The sequence below is a fragment of the Petaurus breviceps genome, unplaced genomic scaffold (genome assembly GCF_028583685.1).
Source record: "Petaurus breviceps papuanus isolate PSGF00001 unplaced genomic scaffold, PetGlider_PUasm1.0 523, whole genome shotgun sequence".
Lineage (NCBI taxonomy): Eukaryota > Metazoa > Chordata > Mammalia > Diprotodontia > Petauridae > Petaurus > Petaurus breviceps.
In genome coordinates this window covers 3,325,509-3,348,108 of record NW_027186356.1, presented here as the reverse complement: position 1 = coordinate 3,348,108, position 22,600 = coordinate 3,325,509, and the positions used below count along the sequence as shown (strand labels likewise).

General features: G+C 42.7%; 1 protein-coding gene across 2 annotated transcripts in view; it reads left to right on the top strand.

Annotated features, from left to right (window-relative positions):
* Positions 1–6,043: 6,043 nt before the first annotated feature.
* TMEM38A (transmembrane protein 38A) overlaps positions 6,044–22,600 on the top strand; it is a 23,593-nt gene continuing 7,036 nt past the window's right edge. The window contains exons 1-3 of one of the 2 annotated variants that reach the window (XM_069102101.1): positions 6,044–6,214; positions 19,348–19,504; positions 20,595–20,779. In XM_069102101.1, coding sequence (XP_068958202.1) covers positions 19,398–19,504; positions 20,595–20,779 — 292 coding nt within the window. In that variant the 5' untranslated portion in view covers positions 6,044–6,214; positions 19,348–19,397. Of the gene's footprint in view, positions 6,215–6,447; positions 6,704–19,347; positions 19,505–20,594; positions 20,780–22,600 lie in introns of those variants that run through there. The other variant, XM_069102100.1, reaches the window with a different exon arrangement.

The following is a 22,600-nucleotide window of genomic DNA, read 5'->3' as shown; positions in this document are numbered from 1 at the left end:
TTCAGCCCTTTGACTGAATCCAAGTTTTACTGAACAAACCCTTTACGTAGGGGGTTTTGTTCTGTGAAGTTTGGATTCAGCCAAAGGGCTGCACTTGAGGACCTAGAGGGCCACATGTGGCCTTGAGGCCAAAGGTTCCCCATCCCTGGACTGTATACAAAATAAATACAGGGTGACTTGGGTAGGAAGAAGCATTTGTAGCTGGGAGAATATGAAAAACCTCACCTAGACAGTTGAGTCTTGAAGGGGACAAGGAATTCTACTAGGTGGAGGTGAGGAGGGGAGAGGAGAGCATACTAGGCATGGGGAACAGCCAATGCAAAGATAGGGAGATGGGAAATGAAGTGTCATGTATGAGGCACAGTAGGAAGGCTAGTTTGGCTACACAGTAGGGTACCTGAAAGGTAAGTAACACACACTAGATGAAGCCAGGTTGTCAAGTATTTCAGTCAATCAAGTACTGAGTGCTTATTATATGCTAGGAATTTTAAATGTCAAATAACACTTTTATTTAATAGGGATCCACTGGAGGTTTTAGAGGAGGATGACCAGACCAGGGCTTTCAGAACATCACTTTGGCAGAGCAGCTAGGTGGCACAGTGAATAGAGCCCTGGGGTGGAGTCAGGAGGACCTGAGTTAAAATCTGACCTCAGGCACTTGACATACTAGCTATGTGACCTTGAGCAAGTCATTGCCTTGCCTTCCCCCTTCCAAAAAAATACATTAGGAAAAAAAAAAGAAAATCACTTTGGCAGCTGAGTGGAGGATGGTTTGGAGGAGGGAGAGACTTGAGAGAGAAAATCTAATTGGGAGATTATTGTAGTAGTCCAAATGAGAGGTGATGATGGCCTGAAGTTGGGTAATGACTATGTGAGTAAAGGGAAGTAAATGGATGCCAGAGATGCTGTGGAGATAGGAACAAGATATGGCAACTGATAAGTAATGTGGGGTGATTAAGAGTGAGATGTCAAAGAGGACATTAAGGTTGTAAATCTAGATGACTGGAAGGCTTGGTGGGACCCTTGAAAGTAATAAGGAAATTGGAAGAAGGGTGGGTTTGGGAGAAAAAAGAGTAAGTACTGTTTTGGACATGTTGAATTTGAGATGACCATCTAGCTCAAAATGTTGAATGCAGATATGGAGCTCAGGACAGAGACTAAATCTGGATACACCTTCAAATCATCTACATCTGCATAATAATTAAAGGGATCGGAGCAGATAAGATCAATGAGGGGGAGAATGTAGAGAAAAAAAGAGAAGACCCAGTATAGAGCCTTAAAATAATATATCCACAGGGTGTTTGATATGAATAATTATCTGATAAAAGAGAAAGGGAAGGAGAAATTAAATCAGTAAGAAGAAACTAAAACAGTGACACAAAATTCCAGAGAAAAGATAGTATCTAGGAGGAGAGAAAAGGCTATCATATTTGGAAATGAAAAGGGGTCATTAGCAAGTGGAGAGAGTAATGACAGTTGAGAGATTAGGACACGTCATGTTATAAAGGCTTGAGAAATGAGTAAGGGGAAAGGGAGAAAAAGCAAAGAGTTTAGACAGCTTTTCCTGAGAATTTGTCAAAAAAAAAGGAAGAAGAGTTATAGAACAACACAGAAAGTATTGTTGAAGTCAGAGTTGGGAGAGCAGGTTCAGATGTCAAAGAATTCAGTTAGACCTTCTCTGTAGCCATTGGGAGCTTTATTTTACATAAAAAAGCATCCCGGGTCTTCTAGCAAGAAAACTAAGTGAGACTGATATTTGGGGGAGTTCTATGCTTATAGAGAGATTTCAGAATGATGATATAGTCTCAGAGGTTTTTATGGAGGTTAAAGATTAGGGACAGAATGAGGAAGATGGATGACAGGATAGGAGACACAAAGTAAGGGAGAGAGGGGAAATTTTATGACTCAGGTTGGGGGGAAACAAGGGCAGAGTAAGGGGGGAGTCTTATGGTTTAAGGATTTAAGGACAGGCCAGGAGGAATCAAGTTAAAAATTAAAGGACCCCGGGGCATCCAGGTGGCTCAGCGAGTAAGAGCAAGGGCTCCAGTGTCGGGATGACCTGGATCAAATCCCGGGCTCAGATCCTCAGCACCACAACCAGAAATAACTTGGCCTTGTAACCTTGAGCAAGTTACTTAACCCTGATTGCTTTAAAAAAAAAAAATTAAAGGACCCCGGGGAACACAGCATAAGGGGGACAAAAGCAATTCTTTTCGTTCAAGATAAGGGGGAAAGGACTTAGGGTACCTTCAGGTTACAGAACTAGGGGCTTCACAAAGTACTAGAAAAGCAACCCTTAATATTATTTTTAACCCTTAGAGCATTGTTTGAATTCGTATCAGTATGGCAACATTTAGTAAAAAAAATTTTTTTTAAATATAGAGCAGACAGGGGTATGTTGTAGACATCACAGAAGGAACCAGTAATTAGGGAGAGATTGAAGATTAGAGAGAGCAGAAAAAGGGAGGGCATGATTGTGGCAGCAATCTGCTGACAAACACAGGAGATGGGATCAAGGGCATGTGGAAAAGGATTGACCTTGGCAAGAAAAAGGACCACCTAGTGAAGGAGGAGAAAATATGGGGTCAAGAGGTTATGATAGGGAGTTCATAAGGAATAATTTCTGTAGTTTCTACTTTCTCAGTAAAGGATGAGGAGGGGTCCTCAGTTGAGACTGTGGGGAGGACAAGGTCAACAGAGGAATATATAAGTGACAAGGGATTCTGAAAAGGACAGGGGATTTATGGTCAACAAGAACTATAAGAGTTATAGGAACAATATTTGTCCTTCTCCAATCCAGCACCTCTCCACATCTCCATTTGATCTTTCAAATATCTGACAGTGTTTCAACAGCCAAAGTTAGCTACTTTCAGGACCTTGGCTCATATGAATCTCTTGAAATCAAGAGTCACTACATTCTCTTTTACTCAGCTTATCTCTTCTTATCCAGGTTATCAACTCTATGAGGCATTTTTGTTCTGTCATGTCAATCCAAATATCATTCTCCATGGCAAAGAAAGTAAAAATCAGAAGTCGAATAGTTCTGCCAAATCTAGCCGTCTTATCAGTCCATCTGTCCAAAGCTTCAGTCCAATTCCTTCTTTGTTATTCCTCTATTGACAATATAGAGAAAGTGACTGTACCTTATAGTTTAGTTGGGATGGTGTAGCAGCAAGCACCCCAGCATCCCCAGGGTGTCTGCCAACACAGGTTCTTAGATCTGCTTTGATAAAGGAAAGCAACTCAAACTGGGTTAACAAGCTTACTTGAATCAGTCAAACATATATCGTTTACCTAGTTCAGGGGAAAAAGGTCAGCACCCCGAACTTCAGAATATACAGACAGAATTATCAAGACAGAGAAACAGATCAAGTAGACAGTTTCCAAACTGTCCAACCATTACATCCACACCAAATCAACATATGCGTTTTTCAAAGCCGAGGCGGGGCTCTCAACAACGGCTTCCCAGAGTCCAGATCAAATCACAGGTCACTTCTCAAAGTGAGCCCCAAAACAAAGCTACACATCAGGGCTTATATCAGGGCTTCTCCTGGCTCAGAGAATGTAACAACCTTTTGGACCCCCTGGCCAATCAAAAAGTATCTACTGAAAAAGAAGCCTCCCACCCCAGGCTCCAGGTGCACTTTAGCCTAGGGGCAGGGAAGATCTTTAAATTTGCATTTCCATTACAGATGGGGAATTCCCATTTGAGAAAAATCCATCTCTCCATTCAAGTCAGCACCTTCTCTCTGCATCTGATAGTCTTAGAACTTGGAGAGCTTTCTAAAGCATTGAGAGGTTATCCAGAGTCACAGAGGCAGTTTGTGTTAAGAGGTTTGATTGGACTCAATTTTCCTTGGTTTTAAACTCAGCTTTCTGTCCACTATATCATTCTGCTGCCTCATTCTTAATATAGCTTTAAAAACAAATACAATCTCACCTCAACTTACTTTTGGCTTTATTGCTCCCAACACTATTCACACAGGACCATACTACCTTCTGTGAAAGGTGGTATAACAGTGTCTCGAACTTTGGACTTGGAATCAAGACAAACTTAAACCTCTCTCAGACATTTGCCATGTGACCCTTGAATAGTCACAACTTCTGTGAGCCTGAGTGTCTGCATCTGTAAAATGGGGATAAAATGAGGTAAGGTATATTAAGCACTTTGCAAACCTGATAGCTCTATAGAAATATAACCTATTAAGCCATAGTGGATAGATAACTAGCTTCAAGGCCTGGAAGAAAGATATGGATTCAAGTCCTACCTCTGAAACATCCTGGCTGTATGACCCTAAGCAAGTCACTTCAGTATTCTAAGCAGCTTTCAAATACAACAAATTGCGGAGAAAGTGCTACTTCTGGCATTGGCTCATCTGGGAGTTCTCCATGCCAATGAAGCAAAGGTTCAGTTCCTACTCCCTACTTTCCCTACTGGAGTCTGCTTAAACTGGTGGGAGCTAATTTTTAAATTTTCAGAAGTATTTAAATCTAGAAAATCAACAAATGCAGCAATCCAGGCTTGATTGATCATTTTTACAATTGTTTAGATTTAACAGAGTGATGGGGAGAAATGTTAATTATGGAGATAAAACTTTAAAATGTGTCAGAACATTTTTATTTCAGACAGCTGTTTGTTAAATATTTATCAGCAGACTGCTGCCTGTATGTATCCCCAGGTTGATTATAATGTCTGTGAGAGCAGAGGCATTCTCAGGTTTGAATTTGTGTTTCCAACACTTAACACAATACTTAGGCCATAGTAAGGCATAATAAATACTTTTCATTCATTCTCATTCACATTATAGATGATGGATTCTATGGGGTTAGGGTTAGAATTATAGAGATAAGAGATACCTCAGTGACCATTGAATCTAGCTAGAAAAAAATCAACTCCCCCTTATAACGTCTCCCACAAGTGGTTATCTAGCCTCTGAGTGAAGATCTCCAGTTGGAGTGAGGTGGGGTACACACACTGTTACTTTTGGAGAAAAGCCATTACATTTCTGCATAACCAATTGTTTGAAGTTTTTTTTTCCTTTACCTCAAACTTTGCATCTTTGTGACTTCCATCCACTCTTCCTAGTCCTTTATCCTGGAGACAAGTAAAACAATTATAATCCCCCTTCCACATAAAGATCCTCCAAATACTGGAAGATAGCTATTATATCCTTGCTAAGACTTCTCCAAGTTATTAAACATTTTCAACTCCTTCAGTGGAACCTCATGTGACTTACGCTCTGTGCCCTTAAAGACTTTGTTTTCTCCTGAAACACTCCATTTTCTCAATGTCCCTCACAAAATGTGACAACTTAATGCTATAGGTATGGTCTGGAGGGGTCAGGTGCCTACTGTCTGGCAACATGTCTCCCCTATCTTGTACTTGGGAAATAGATTTTTTGAACCCAAGGGTAAGACTTTACATTCATCCCTGTGAAACATCATCCCATTTATTTAACGCAATGTTATAGTCTGGTTCAGTTGGGATCTTTTTGGTTCTTACCTCAATCAAATAATATTAGGATCCTTCTCAGCTTTGTGGCTTCTGTGCCTTTGTAAGCATGCCCCTTGTGTCTTTTAAGTTATAAACAGCACAGATAAGTCCCCTGAGGGACTCCATCCAGCCTGTTCTTACCTTGTTGATCTGAGAGAAGTAGGAAACACATGGGGCTTCAGGGTGATTGACAGAGAACTGGAAGAAACCTTAGAAAGTCATCTAGTCCAACACTCGATTTACAGATGAGTAAACTGAGGTGCAGGGAAGTTAGATGACTATCTCTGAGGCATATAGGATAGATAAGTCATATAGTCATATATAGTCAAGTATCTTGAATGGCTGCCCTGGGGGAGAAGAATTACACTTTTTTTTTTTTAAAATTAAGGTTAAAAATTCGGATTGGTAGAAGTTGCTGAGAGGAGATGTTGGGCTTACCTATAGAGAAAAACTCCCAACTATGGAACCTTTCCCAAAGGGAAATGAGCCTCCTCCGGTTAGTAAGTCCCCTCCTCCCATACCCTCCCCGCTGTAGGTCTTCTAGCAGAGGCCACTTGCGGAAGGATAAGAAAGGAATCTTTGAGCAGGTCTGAATTGGACCTGATGGTCCCTGAGGTCCCTCCCTCCTAGCCGGGGAGAGGGAGGGGGAGATTTCGGGATTCTTTGACCTGAGAAACCCTACAAGCCTGGCAGCTGATTGACTGCAGGGGCGGCCAGCGGGTAAGGGGAGGAAGATAGCGGCTGGGAGGCTGGCTGGAGCGCTGCGGGTGTGGGAGCTGGGGCTCTTAGGAGCTGGAGGGGAAGCTGGGAACATCGGACGGAGCTCCTCTGCTAGCAGCACCACTGCCAGGGCAGCTCCCTGTGGGACCTGGAGTGGGGCGGGTTGCCCAGCCCAGAGGGAGGAGCTGGGGGCTCCGAGCCGCTTCTGCACCTGTCGGCGGGCAGGAGGGGAGGAGGAGGAGGAGGAGGAGATCGAGGCGGGGGTGGGGAGGCGGGGGCACCGCTAGGCTCCGACACAGCCTGCCTCTGCCCCACTCGGCGGGCAGCCTGGGCGCCGGGGCTCTCCCGGGCCACTGCCGGGAGACATGGAGCTGCTGTCGGCCCTGAGCCTGGGCGAGCTGGCGCTCAGCTTCTCCCGTGTGCCCCTCTTCCCGGTCTTTGACCTCAGCTACTTCATCGTTTCCATCCTGTATCTCAAGTACGAGCCAGGTTAGTCAATCAGTGCCGGCCGGCCGGGGCTGGGGGGCTGTGGGCGCCTGGGCTGGGCTGGGGGGTTTCCTGCGGGGCTAGGGCTGGCTCCCACCTGCCTTCAGTCTTCGGACCTCTCCACCGCCCCCTCCCCATCCCCCTAGCTGCCCTCTGCCCCCACTCCACCCCTCGGGTGCCCTTGGTGAGGTGAAACCACAGCTGTTATGTCTATATAAGGCTGCCGAAGGAGAAAAGGGCTGCCGGAAAATTGACACCGCACCCCTCCCCCCGCGCCCTCCCAGGCAGGGCTAGGTTTCCGGGAGACCCTCCGCTGTGGCCAGCTGAGTCAGGATCACCGAAATCGGCCCTGCACTGTCTTGCTGGTCTCTCGCTTAGGGGAAGGGTCCCATTTCCCTGCAGGTGGCCCAGGTTTCTGCCTCTGCGAGGCAGGTACTCTCTCTCCAGTAGCTACAGACCCTGTTAAAGAATACTGGACCAGGAACCATCAGACCTGAGTTCGAGTTCTGGCTTTGAAACCAGCTGAATACATGACCCTGGGGAAATCACTTAAAACCTATTAGAGTTTCTTTTGTAAAATGGGGCCACGATTATGCCTAACCTATTTCTTGCGGATCTGGGAGGATCAAATAAGATAATGGAGTTCAATGGTATCTCTCATCATCTAGGCCAGTCCTTAGTTTACGGAGGAGGAAACTGAGGCCCGGGAAGGGGAAGTGACTTGTCCAGAGTCACACTGGTAGTAAGTAATAGAACTGGGATTTGGACTTGGGCCTTTTCCCTCCACGTTCAATGTTCTTTCTAAGACAGATCGAACCAGAATACCACCTCCCCCATCGACCAAAGAACAGCACTCTGTTCAATTCACAGTGAAATCGGGTGTTGTGGCTTCTCAGGTGTTATTTTTATCGGTGTTGATTATTCTTTTAGCATCACCACTCCTGTCCAGGCCTGGACTTTTCATTTGTAGACAAGGAAATGGAACTCTAATGGAAACTCTAAGGGTAAATTACTGGGCAGGGACCACCACCCCGGTTTCCTACACTGAGAGCCGGAGAACTGCTTTTGAAACCTGGAAGAGTTTGGGGAGAGGGGAGGGGAAAGGAACTGATGCTTTAAAAGCTGTTACCAGGGAACACCCATTTTGCAAAGCAAAATGGGAATAGCTTTGTGCTAGGATTGGAGCATTTGTTTCCTGTTTCAAAATGCTGCTAGCTTAGCTGGCTGCCTACAATTTTGCTGTAGCCCTACCTCACCCTTCTCTGAGAAAAAGGGAACATGGTGAGAAAGGAAGCCTTCTTTAGAAACCACTGAGTTTAGACTAGGTGATCTCTGAGGTACTTCTCATTATGATAGCCTAAATTACATGTCTCTTGTTGAGTTTCCATCCTGTATCTCCAGTATGAGCCAGCTCAGTCAGTCATTCTCCACTATGCAGGGCTGGGGGCTGGGGGCTGAGGGCAGGGGGGTGAGGGGGGCACCCTCTAGGGCTGGGGCTGGCTCCCACCTGTCTTTAAATTCTGAGTTCCCTCCCAGTTTCTATATTATATGTTCCATCCAGCACTGACATTCAATGACCTAAGGTTTCACTTCCCTTTTTGATATTCTATGTTCTAAAGCTCCTTTCGGCTCTGACAATATGTGAGTTTCTATTTTTTTGAAAGGTCTATTTTTAAAATGAGGGATTTGGCCCTTAGGAATAAAGTATCATCAGAGGTAATTGACAGGTCTTCTGGAAGGACTTTGACTTTCAGGAAAGAATGCTTCGATTGAGGGAACCATGAGGTTGGTCTGCCTTATATTGGACATTGATTTTTATTGAGTTTTCTCCTCTTCTTGGGGGGACAGATGGTCCCAAGTCTACAGAAATTCAAGGTACAACCTGAGAGCTTCAGAGGGAACCATGGAGTAGAGAGAAACTAGCCAGTTCAATTTTGTAGGCTCTGGGAGCTATTTTATTTTTTAAATTTTATTTATTTATTTTGCTTTTTGGAAGGGCAGTTGGGGTTAAGTGACTTGCCCAAGGTCACATGGCTAGTAAGTGTTAAGTGTCTGAGGTCACATTTGAACTCAGGTCCTTCAGACTCCAGGGTTGGTGCTCTATTCACTGTGCCACCTAGCCACCCCTCTGGGAGCTATTTTAGATGTATGCTATCATAAGCAGCATGGGGAAGCTTAGTTAGTTAGTTAGGAAAGCCCCAGCCTTGAATCCTTTCTCTCACCTTTATTATCTGTGTCTTAGTTTCCTCCTCTACAAGATGGAGATAGTAATTTTGAGCTGGTTGTTATGGGGATCAAATTAGATCAGTCCTGGCATGCATTTTGTGTAACCCTTAATGTGCCATGTGTCTGTTTTAAATTGTCAGTATCAGTGCCTGAAAATGGCAAAGCACCTTGCTGCATTTTATAGATTTACCCAGGGGCGGCCAGGTAGCACAGCAAGTAAGAGCATGGGCTCCAGTGTTGAGAAGACCCACCCAGCAGAAACACCTAGCCGTGTAACCTTGAGCAAGTTACTTAACCCCAATTGCTTAGGGGCGGCCAGGTGGCTCATCGAGTAAGAGCACCAGACCTGGAGGTCGAATCCCGGGCTCAGACACTCAGCACCACACTCAGAAATGACTGGCCGTGTAACCTTGAGCAAGTTACTTAACCCCGATTGCTTAAAAAAAAAAAAAAAAGATTTACCCAGAATTCTTTGGTTGCTTGCATTTTTTTGGAATTCTAATTACTTGATAATTCTGATTTGGAGTCAAGAAAACCTGAGTTTGAGTCTTGGTTTTCTCATTTACATGTGATCTTTTAGCAAGTCACTAGGCCACTCTAAGCCTCAGTTTCCTCATCTGTATAATGAGCCTGATAATACTTGTTCTCCCTCTATAGGGATAAAAGCACTTTGGAATCATAAATTATTATAGAGATGGGAGTGATTGAATTTCTAGGTTCCTGAGCCAGAGCTCCAAAACTTTTCTAAATAAGGAAGGTTTAAAAAAAAAAAAATATATATATATATATATAACAGTTATAGCTACATTGTACGATGACTAGCTTTGATAGACTGGACTTTTCTCAGCAATGCAAGGTGCTAAGACAATTCCAAAAGACTCATGATGGAAAATGCTATCCACATCCAGAGGAAGAATTATGGAGTCTGAATGCAGATTGAAGTATACTATTTGCTCTCTCTTTTTTTGTTTTGTTTCTTCTTTCTCATGGTTCATTCCATTGGTTACAACTCTTCTTTGCAACATGACTAATATGAAAATATATTTAATGCGAATGTATATGTAGAGCTTATATCAGACTGCATGCTGTCTTGGGGAGAGGAAGAAAATTTGGAACTCAGAAGCTTGTGGAATTGAATGTTGTAAACTAAAAATAAATAAATAAATTAGGGGAAAAAAATCAAAGTACATAAATGAAGTAGAATTCTTAATATCTGTATTCAAGAGAGTTTTATAATCTCTGAAGCCATAGACTGATGCTATAATGAAGCTAGATAGTCCCTAAATTAATTTTTCCAGTTCATTATTTAAATGTATAATTTGTTCAAGTACACAATAAACATTTTGTGTTCTGTATTCTAAAGGCCCTCCCAGTTCCGACAGTTTATATTCTAAAGTGCCTTCAAGGTTTAACATTCTGAGTTTCAAAGTGTGAAATCTCTATTGTTCTATGAGTCTAACTTGTCCCCTGGTGCCCCTTTCAGAAATAGCCTGCTGGGTTTGATTCCAGATGGTAAATCTTGGGTTTTAAGAGCTGTCCATCATAACTGAGAATGTGGTTTTCCGTCTACTTAAGGTTTACAAAATGCTCTCTCTCATAGAAACCTTGTGAAGTGTGTAGCATATATACTATTGTGCCCATTTTACAGATAAGGAAATTCAGGCTCAGAAAAGGTGGAGTGACTTACCTATGTTCATAGAACAGTAAATTTCAGAAGTTGGGGGTGGAAACCATGGGTGTGTGTGTGTGTGTGTGTGTGTGTGTGTGTGTGTGTCTCCTTGACCAATTTGGCAGGCTGACGAAGGCTATGGAACCTTCTTTGAATAATGCTTTTAAAGGTCTAAAAATAAAATACATAGGATTATGGGGGAAACTAATTATTTTAAAGGAAGGTTATCAAAATATTTTTTAAAAGTTCATGAATCTAGGTTCAGAGCTCCTGGGTAAAACCTTGCTAGTCTTTGCTTAGAACTTTATTAGGGTCATAAGTTATGCCAGGTTACTAGGGGACTTCTGGAGACCTAGAGATTACAGGTAGAGGATGCTTACTGAGGCACTGAAATTGTCTTTATTTTTAGAGGGTTTAATCTGTGAAGGGCCAGAGATTGTTCAGCTTAAAGAGTGCCTGCCTGCCCACTTCTGTGGTCAGGACAAGTGTGAAGACCCCCTTGTCTAGGATTCAGGACAATGGGGTTCCCGTCTTAGCTCTGTTCCTTATTGCCCTTGTCTCAGTTACTACTCAGGTCATATTGCTTCTATAAACCTCGGTTTCCTCATCTGTAAAATCAGGGGATTTGACCTAGATATCCTCTGGGACTCCCTTCCAGCTCTTCCTCTGAATCTGAGCTCTAAATTCTGAGCTCAAGAAGTGAATGGACACAGGGAATTTGGGGTGTGAGAAGTCCCTCCGCTAATGCAGATGGGATCCTGTTTCTGACTTTGTAGATAAATCCATTGCTGGGACACATGGAAGTTAAATGATTTTCTAGAGTTGCAGAAAAAGTTTGCAAAAAATTTAGACACATGACTTCTGGACTGCAAGCTCAATGCTCCATGATGCCTTCATGTCCCTAAGCCTCTGGAAATGGGGGTAATAATTCCAACATTACCTACCATGATTATCAAATGGGGGCAATGGCAATAAAACATACTGGACCATACAAACTTCCTACCCATTCTAGATGCCTCAGAGTGGAAGAGTTGCCAAGGAAGGGAGTGGGTTACTCTGCCCTAGAGGTCTTCAAGCCAATGCTGGATGATCACTTGTCTGGGAATTCCTAGGTAGGTACAGAATAGACCAGTGACTTCTGAGGCCCCCATCCATGCTGCTCTGAGATTGGAATTCTAGGAAGCACTATAGGAATGTGATAGTTCACATTTATATTTTTGTGTTTCTATTTATAGCTCTTTGGTTCTTAAGGTACTTTGCTCATAGCACCCCTTTCTCTTCTTGGACCCTGCCACCACCCTGGGGCAAGCCCTCATCACCTCATGCCTGGATTACTGCAATAGCTGCTGGTGGGTCTGCCTGCCTCAAGTCTTGCCCCATTCCAATCCATCCTCCATTCAACCACTGAAGTGATTTTCCTAAAGCACAGGCCTAACAATATCATCCCACTCCTTCTCTGTAAACTCCAGTGGCTCCCTATTGCCTTGGATCAAATATAAAATCTTCTGCTTGGTATTCAAATCCCTTCATGCCCTGCTCCTCCTTCTAGTCTCCTTACATTTTGCTTCACGCGAACATTCGATTGGGACCAGTAACACCGACCCCCTTTCATACAACACTCCACCTCCCAAATCTGACTGGCTGTCCCTCATGACTAGAATGCTCTCCCTCCTCATCTCTGTCTCTCTGCTTCCCTGGTTTCCTTCAGATCCCAGATAAAATCCTACCTTCTACAAGAAATCTCTCCTGATCCCCCTAAATGCTAGCTCCTCCTCTCTGGGATTATCTCCAATTTGTCTTCTGTGATGCTTATTTGCACATAGTTTGCATGTTGTCTTCACCATTAGACTGAACCCCTTGAGACTATTGCCTTTGTTAGTATGATGTCTGGCATATAGTACGTGCATAATTAATGTTTGTTGGTTAACTGACATTATGAAATCATAATGTCCTAATAATAATAAGCTAGCATTTATATAATACTTTCAAGTTTGTAGAGCCCTTTCCATATATTATCTCATTTGATCCCACAATGACCTTGTGAGGAAAGTGCTATTAATCATCTCCATTTTATAGATGAAAAGACTGAGATCTCAGAAAAGGTAAGTGGACTTCTTCAGGGTCATACAGTTAGTAAGTGTCTAAGGCAGGATTTGAACTTAAGTCTTCCTGATTCCAGGTCCAGTGTTCCCATTGGTGACATCACTTAGCTGCCTTAGTGAGAAGGGAAGTAAGGAAGGAGAACAGTGTAGGCACGGGTGATAGCAGCCAGCTCCAAAGCGTAGGAATGGAGCCCCGTATTGTACAATTCAGAGCAGGATTTTATTTTGGACACAGCATAGTATAGTGGGAAGAATACTGGATTGGAAGTCAGGGGGATCTGAGTTTGAATCCCAGCTCTGCCCTTAAGTCTTACGTGACTTTGGGCAAGTGACTTGACTTCTTCATTTATTAAAAAAACAAAAACCTAACCAATGGGAGCAAAGTAGATGATCAAGGTAGTATGGCACAGTGGAAAGAATATTTGCTTTAGGAAACAGATGGCCTGGGTTCAAATCCCACCTCTGACATTCGAAGTGTGACCCTGGAAAAGTTACTGATCACTTTGGTCTGTTTCCTCATCTGTATAATAAGGGCTGGTGGGAGGGGGGTGTAGAGAATGATCAGGTAGCTTATGATTTCTCTTTCAGTGCTGAACGTAGGATTCTAGGATCTTCAAGGGCCCTCCCAGTTCTAAATCTGTGGTCCATTTTAACCAGAAAAATTTTGTTAAAATTAAAAATTTGTTTTATTTTTAAGAATGACATTTTTCTCTATTACATGTAAAAACAATTTTTAACATTCTTTTTTTTTATCATTTTTGAGTTCCAAATTTCCTTCCTTCCCTCCTCCCCTTTTGAGAAGTTAAGCACTTTGATATTGATTATACATGTGCAGTCATGCAAAACATAATTCCCTATTAACCATATTTCGAAAGAGAACACAGACTAAAAAAACATAATAAAGAAAGATAAATATAGAAAGTAAAAAAAGTATGCTTTGATCTATATTCAGAATCTATCAGTTCTTTCTCTGGAGGTGGAGAGCATTTTTCATACATTCCTTGGAATTGTCTTGTCTCATTCTATTACTGACAATAGTTAAGTCATTCATGGTTAATCATTATACGATATTGCTGATACTGTCTATAATGATCTCCTGACTACCAGATAAATTCCTAAATTCCATTTAAACCTATTTCTTTTGGCCTTCAGAATCCTGGCCAATCCACTGTTTTCCAGACTCTCACATGCTTCCCTGCTCTGCTTTTTGCCTCCATCTGGTACCATAGGCCTTCTGATCTGCCTGAGGACCACAGGGCTAATTTCCAAAGCTGTGCATCCAGAACTGGCCAAGAGGCAGCCATATGTTCAAATCAAGCCAACACTTGGTACATCTCATCTCAGGCTTTCCTCCCTGGGGAACTACAAGAAAATAAAGAAAAAGAAAAGAATTTAAATGTTCTTTCTACTAGGACAAAAACTGCCAACTCCCAGGCTCAAGAGTGTGGGTTTTCCTTTCTGGGGGAGGATGGTTGAAAATGTTCTGAGCTAAGACCCTGAAAAGAATGGCATCCCATGAAGTTATTTTTAGATGGATCTGGATGGTGTGGGGAGGGGGAAAGGGAGAAGGTATCAATATCTGAAAAACATGGGCTTGTTACTCCTCCCAGACTGACTGCCACCAGCTGTTGCAAGGGGGATTTAATGCTTGACTGCTAGAGGGATTTGAATAAATCCCCAGAGAGTGGAAGGAGCTTAGGTCCAGGAGATGGTGAAAACATTTTCACCTCCAGCCCAGGGGCTTGTTCATTTTCGAGGAGGAAGGAACCCTAAACAATCTTGACAGGCTACAATATCAGACTTAAATTTTTAAAAGAATGTGTATCGTTAAATGTTGTTTTCAGTACGTTGTACAAAGCCCAGTGTACTCTCCACCAAATTCCTGGAAAGTTGCAATTCTAATCAGATTTGAATTGATCAGTTAATCAACAAACATTTGTCCTGGTCCTGCTATGTGCCCAGCATTGTGTTAGACACTGTGGATGCCAGGATGAAAGTAAAACAATATCTGCCTTTAAGGAGTTTACATTCAATGGAGGAAAACAGTGTGTATACCTTTTTAAAAATACAAAATTTGTGAAATAAATAGGAAAAATAGTAATAGTATAATATATAATATACTAATACATAATATATACTAATAAATAGTAAAAATAATTTTAAAAATCCACTGTTTTGGCCGTTTACAACTTGGCACCCTCCTCTCTTTCCAGTTTTCTTAATGCCACTTCTCTCTCTCCCCTAATCCCCATGTTCTCTACCCTTCCATCCCAGAGACATCTGTCTTCTTGCTGTTTCTCACAAGACCCATCTCCAGACTCTAGACATTTTCAGTGGCTATCTCTCCGACTTGGAATGCTCTCTCTCCTCATCTGCCTCTGGGCTTCCCTGAAGTCCCAGCTAAAATCTCATCTTCAATCAAAGCCTTTTCTGATCCTGCCTAATTCTAGGGCAGTATTCTCTCTGTTAATTATCCCCTATTTATCCTTTAGATATTATGTTGGAAAAGTTGTTTGTACATTGTCTCTTCATTAGATCAGAAGTTCCTTGAGGCCAGGGACTGACTTTTACCATTTTTTTTGTATCCCCAGCACTTAGCACGATGCCTGGCCTATTGTAGATGCTTAATAAATGTTTATTGTCTGACTGAAAGTAATTTTGTAGGGGAGGCATTAACAGCTGGAAGGAAGTGGAGACAGAAAGTCAGAACAGGCCTCTTGGAGAGGAAGCTTACTGTAAGTCTTGAGGGAAACTAGAATAGTCATTCAATAAACGTTTATTTAGTGCCTAATATCTGCCAGACACTGTGCTAAATTCTGGGGATGCAAAGAAAGGCAGCAAACCTCAACCCCTGCCCTCAAGGAGCTTACAACCTAATGGGGAAGTCAACAAAAACCAACTATGTATAAATTAACTGGTTAGAGGTGTCAAGATATTTGGAGACAGTTAACAGAGAGGGAAGGCACTAGAATTAAGAGAAGTATTAAAAGATTTCCTAAAGAAAATGGGACTTTAGTTGGTACTTGGTGGAAACTAGGAGGTGGAGATGAAGAGGGAGAACATTCAAGGCATGGGAGACAGCCAGAGAAAGTATCCAGAGCTGAGAAGTCGAGTGTCTTATTTGTTGAACAGCCAGGAGGCCACTGTCACTAGTTCTAAGAGTATATGTCAAGGAATAAGGTGAAAGAAGACTGGAAAGATAAGATGGGGGTGGAAGTTGGGGGAAGGTTATGAAAGACTGATTTTGTATTTGATCCTGGAGCCCATAGAAAGCCATTGGGGTTTATTTGAGTAGGAGGGGAACCGGTTCTGACCTGTACTTTAGGAAAATCACTTTGGCGGCTGAAGAGAGGATGCATTGAAGTGGAGGGAGACTTGAGGCAGGCAGACCCACCAGCAGGCTATTGCAATAATTCGGGTGTGAGATGATGAGACACTACCCCAGGGTGGTGTCAGTATCAGAGGAGAGAAGTAGTATTGGGGAGATATTGTAAAGGTGAAATCTATAGGCCTTGGCAACAGATTGGATATGGGGTGGGGTGGGATAGGGTAAGACACAATGAGGTAATGAGGGCCTGTCCTAGGGTGATGGCAGTGTCAGAGGAGAGAAGGGGGTGTATTTGAAAGATGATGCAAAAATAAAATCAACAGGCTTTGATGAAAGATTGTCTCCATTTTTTCATGTGTAAAATGGGAATGATAGCACCTACCTTAACAAGCCATTGTGAAGATTAAATGAGATAATATTTGTGAAGCTTGTCTATGTGCCCCTTATGAACCTTCTGCTCTCTTCTATGTGTTTTCTTAATATTTCCTGGTTATTCTTTTCTTTTTTTGTATCATTATAACTACCCATTAATTCTTTCCCCTCCCCAAATAAAAGCTCTCTCTTGTACAGTCAGACAAAACAAATTCATACACTGGCCATGTCTGAAAATGTATGTCTCATTCAGTTCCACCTCTTGGCTAAGAGCTGGGAAATACGCACCATCATCAGTCATCTGGACCTGCAATTGGTCCTTACATGGATTAAGAGTTTTTAAGTCTTTAAAAGTTGTTTTCCTTTATATTGTGATTTTTGTATAAATTGTTCTCCTTATTCTATTCACATCACTTGGCATCAGTTCATTCAAGTCTTCCCAGATGATACCATCCCTCTTTGTCATTTATTAAAGCACAGTGATGTTCCATTACATTCATGTGCCATAATTTGTTCAGTCATTCGCTAATTGATGGGCACCCCCTTAGTTTCTACTGCTTTGTTACCACCAAAAGAGCTGCTATAAATATTTGCATACATATAAGTCCTCTCCCTCTGTCCCTGACCTAGTTGCCTGGCACTCAGTAAGTACTATATAAAGGCTTATTCTCTACTCTTTCCCCCAATGGTATCACTGGATCAAAAGTATTTATATAGTTTAGTGACTTTAGAGTTTGAAGTTCCCCATTTCTTTCCAGAATGGCAGGACTCTTTCACAGCTGAGCTTTGGGGAATTTTTCCTTATGTCAAGCCTGAATTTGTGTCTTCACAACATCCACCTATTGCTTCTGGTTAGACCCCACCCTCTGGGGCCCAGCAGGACAGCACTGAATAATTGGCAATAGCCTCTTGAATTGGTACCAGTCCCTTGGTCTTTCCAACTTAACCAAGAGATCCTTTTTTCTTCTGAGTTACATTTTACTTTCTCCTTCTAACATCTCACTATAATAAACCCATTCCACTCCCTGAAGATATGGCAAGTTAAGAAAAAATAAAGATTACCTGCCTGCCACTCTTGAACCTTCACCTGTCTCCACCCCTAGCTATATTTAACTTCTCACATTGACTCCCTGCCAAGCCCTTCAGCCCATAGCATACTTTTTGGCTCACCTTCTCTTGCCTAATTCTCCCTGATCATGTACTTACCTATCATTCCTTCAACCTGGAATTTCCCTTTCTGCACCTCCCCTCCCATCTGTTCAAAGACCTTTGTCTTTATCGGTTCATTTTCTTCACCTCTTGAAAAATCTGGTTTTCAATTTACCTTCTTCAGGAAGTCCTCCTGGATTTATTCAACCCGACTCTCCCTTTTCTTTATTCCATACCCTTTCAGCATCTACATATCTGATTTGTGCTGTATTACTGAGCATGAACACAGGCTACTTTTCTCCAGTGGCTTCCTTTTTCATTTCCCCAGTGAAATTTAAATTTCCCCAGGAGCAGGAACTCTGCTTTCTCATAGATTTGTAGAAGCTGGAATGTACCCTTGAAGTCAAGTGGTCCAACCATGACCTATTTTACAAAAGAGGAAACCGAGGTCCAGGGAGGGAAGTTTGATCCAAGTCACAAAGCTAGTCACAAATGAAAGATGAGATTTAAGAAAAAAAATTTTTTTTATTTTTGCTTTTTGGAGGTGGGAAGGTAGGGGCAATTGGGATTAAGTGACCTGCCCAAGGTCACACTGCTAGTAAGTGTTAAGTGTCTTAGGCTGGATTTGAACTCAGGTCCTCCTGGCTCCAGGGCCTGTGCTCTATTCACTGTGTCACCCAGCCACTCCAAGAAAAAATCTTATAATATTTAAATTTATGGGGTGGCTAGGTGGCACAGTGAGTAGAGCACAGGCCCTGGAGTCAGGAGGACCTGAGTTCAAATTTGGCCTCAGACACTTAACACTTACTAGCAGTGTGACCTTGGTCAAGTCACTTAACCCCAATTGCCCTACCTTCCCACCTCCAAAAAGCAAAAAAAAAAAAAGAAAGAAAGAAAGAAAAGAAATGGATGGAGATGAAGGAAAGAGTAAATGCATGAATAAATAAATAATGTTATAAGTGTTTATTAAGCACTTTCTATGCCCAGGCACTATGCTAAGTTCGGGGCATGTGGGAGGAAAAAAAAAGGCATAAAAACAGTCCCTGCTTTCAAGGAGCCCACAGTCTAATGGGGATAAACGACATGCAAACAACAATGGACAAGCAAGCTAAAGACAGGATGAAGCAGAGGTAATCTTCTAGAGAAGGCATTGAGATTAAGCAATGCTGAGCAGGGCTTTTTGCAGAAGGTGGTATTTTAACTGAGATTGAAGGAAGTCAGGGAAGACAGGAGGCAGAGATGCGGAGGAAGAGAAGTGCAGGCATGGGGGCAGTCGGGGAAAATGCCCAAAGTAGAGAGAGGGAATGTGGGAGGAGCCGCAAAAGAACCCGTGTCCCTGGATTGCACAACGAGTTCAGGCAGTAAGGATAAGACTATTAAGGTGAGGAAGGGCCAGGCTTTGAAAAGCTTTAAAAGTCTAACAGAAGATTTAATATTTGATCATGAAGGGAATAGGGAGCAGTTTATCGAATAGGGAGATCACATGGTCAGACCTGCCCTTTAGGAAGATCATTTGGACCGTTGAGTGGAAGATGGAACCAGAGGAGGGAGAGAATTGAGACAGGGAAACCAATCAGCAGGCTCTGAAGCAGTGGACGAGTGAAAGAATGAATGAGTGGATAGAAGGATGGATTAAATTGGCAATGGAGGTGTAAATGGATGAATAGCCCTTTCTAGTAAACCAGGAAGTTCTTTTGGGGTTGTTTATGCCGCCCAAAGAAAAGGCTGAGTTGGGCATCTGAGCTCCCTCGCCTCTCTAGGGTCACCAGACTAGATGACCATCACTAGGATGCTTTTGCAGGTGCTGTGGAATTGTCCCGGCGGAGCCCTGTGGCCTCATGGATCTGTGCCATGCTGTATTGCTTTGGGAGCTACATCCTGGCTGACCTTCTGCTCGGGGAAGCACCGATCGATTACTTCAGCAATAACTCCAGCGTACTCCTGGCTTCTGCAGTCTGGTAAGCCTTCCTTTGGAAGGAGCCCTTGCTTCTTGGTTTGTAGAACAGGGAAGGCTGGCCACAATGTGCATGTGGCTCTTCTTGGAGCTCTCACCCATGCAAGCCTTACAAGTTAACTCACAAAGGATGGCAGAGATAAGAGAGGCCTCACACTATACATAATGAGCAGAGAGAGTCAGGAGATGCTTGTTGGAGGAGGAGACGTTTCACCTAGGCCCTAAAGGAAGGCTTTGCTGTTGTTTTTCAGTTGTATATGACTCTTCATGACCCCATTTGGGCTTTTTTTTTTTTTTTTTACAAAGATTCAGGAGTGGTTTGCCATTACCTTCTCCAGCTCATTTTACAGATGAGGAAACTGAGTCAAGCGGGGTTAAGAGACTTGCCCAGGGTCACACAGCCAGGAAGTGCCCGAGGCCAGATTTGAACACATGGAAATGACTCTTCCAGACTGAGTACGGTACCCACTGTGCCACCTAGCTAAAGGAAGGCTAGGTTTTGGAGAAATGAAGAAAATGACAGGAGACATTACTGGGGGAAGCAGAGTGAGCAAAGGTATGGAAGCAGGAAAACATGAGGAGCATCTATGGGACAGCAAGTTGACCAATCTTCTTGGAGAAGGGTTTATGTCGAGTAATAATGAGAGAAAATGCTAGAAAGGATGGCAGAGGGATGTGCTCCAAAAGTGGAGAATGGTCCAATCTGGTCGGAGTGGAAGGTGAATTAGGCAGAGAAGACAGAGATGGACAATTAAGTTGGGGCTAGATTGCAGAGGGGCCTTGAATGCCAGGCTAAAAAGCTGGCCTTGTTAGAAGGCAATGAAGAACTCTTGTAAGCTCTAGAACAAAGGGGTAACCTTATGAGGAAGATGCCTTTGGTTGTGGGGAGTGTGCAAGGAGGGTGAAGGGGAAGATGTTGTAAGCAGGAGGGTGTCTTCTCTGTCTCTTATAACTCACGTTTACTTCAATGCATTGACCTAGTCAGACTTACAGCTCATCACACTCCATGCTGTGCAGGCCACTACCGGAGTGAAGGGCAGGGGGGTGAGGGATGTCTCCGTTTCGCCCAAATGTTCATGCTGCCTTCCTTGCAGGTACATGATTTTCTTCTGCCCCATGAACCTCTTCTATAAATGCATCAGTTTCCTGCCTGTGAAGCTCATTTTTGTAGCAATGAAGGAGGTGGTGAGAGTTCGAAAGATTGCTGTTGGGATCCATCATGCCCATCACCACTACCACCACGGGTGGTTCATCATGATTGCCACAGGCTGGGTCAAAGGTAAGTCCTCTGGCCACACCAGGGAGCTCCTGCCTACCAGACCTGAAGCTGTAAGTGGGGAATTCCAAGGGGGACTATCACACTCAGAACAACCAACTATTCTATGGAATAATAAAGAGATATTCTTACCTTCTTTTAAAAAATGAATTAGATGCTTCATTGATACTATTTTTAAAATGATAGTCAAACTTATTTTATATGTGTGTGTATAACCACTCTAAGAATTTGTTTGACTATAAATATTTGGTAAAAGAAAAAAAATGATAGTCGAGTCACTTTCTGATGATTTCCCCTATCATAGAACCCTCTCTTAAACAAATCATCACCACAGTGGCCGTATCTGACTGTGTGTGCCTCATTCGGCACCTGTAGTTCACCACCTGCACATTCCTGTCAGTCCTCTGAAGTCTTGATTGATCACTGACAGTATCAGTCAGAGTTCTGATGTCTTTCAGTGTGGTTTTTCTCTCACATTATTGTAGTTATTGTGTAAATACTCTCCAAAAGACCCATAATTCTGTTGGTGTGCCTTTTCCTTCCACTGATATAGAATCCATCCCAGATTTCATGAGTTACTGTGAAAAAAAGATGCCTCACTTGGTAGCCAGCCTTCTGGTGATTCATTCAACTACCGCTTAAGCACTTACCAGGTGTTGTGCTAGGTAGGCTCTGGGGCTACAAAGACAGAGACAACAGTCCCTGCCTTCTAGGTGCTTATATTCTGTTGGGAGAAAGCAAACCAATAAATACTTAGGAAACATATACAATGTGACAAGCTTCTTTGTATTGATTTAGGTTGGGTGACAGACATATTGTTCACAGTCATATATGAAGCCTGTCCCACTGTAGGGGCCCTTCTATAACTTTGGCTTCATGGGCCTAGTCTTTTGAAAAATTTGTGGTTATTTTTGACAATTAACAAAAAAAAAAAATTACCTACCTTCAATCTACTCCTACCACTCCCCACCATACACACACATTGGGAAAAAAGAGAAAGATAAACAAAACTTTTGTCATAAATGTGCATAGTTGAGCAAAACAAATTTCTGCCTTGGCCATGTTAAAGAAATAGTCTCATTCTGTGCTCTGAGTTCATCACCTCATGCTACCTGGTAGGTAGCATGAGTCATTAGTCCTTTGGAATTGTGGTTGGTCCTTGCTTTCATCCAAGTTTTTAAATCTTTTAAAGTTGTCATTTATCTTGATAGTTATAGGTATTGTCTACATTGTTTTCCTGGTTCTTCTCCCTTTATTCTGCATCAGTTCATAGAAATCTTCCCAGGTTTCTCTGAAATTATCCTTTTCCTCATCTCCCTGCCATTGTCTTGAAGAATTTTGGGTAAGCCCCAGGAAATGTTGAGGCATTGAATGAAGGAGGGTCTTGATAAAGGAACAACATCCAAATGGCTTACCTTTGCATTGTGGTGGCTAGGGAGCCAAGGGAGTTTTGGGGTTGGGAAGTCCCCAGGATAGTGACTGGCACAATAGGGGGGGTTCATTAATAATCTATTTCCAAAAACACGTGCAAATTGAAATGCGCAAATTTAGAGATATCTCCATTCCAACTGTTCATAAAGACTATTTGTGCCTGCCCTGTGGTAGAGCCTTTCAAGCTCATATTGGTCTGATCAGCCACAATTGGAAGCATTGTACATTGATCTGGACACAGTGATGTAATTTTGGTTCTCTTCTGTTACGAAGGACAACAACCAGTTTTCAAAAGCAGTGGTTGTGTTGATTTGATTTTGTATTACAACATGATAAAGTGTCTAGGAGCTACAGGGGAGCTTCCAAGAGGGAAGGGTCCATGTCCAGAAGTTA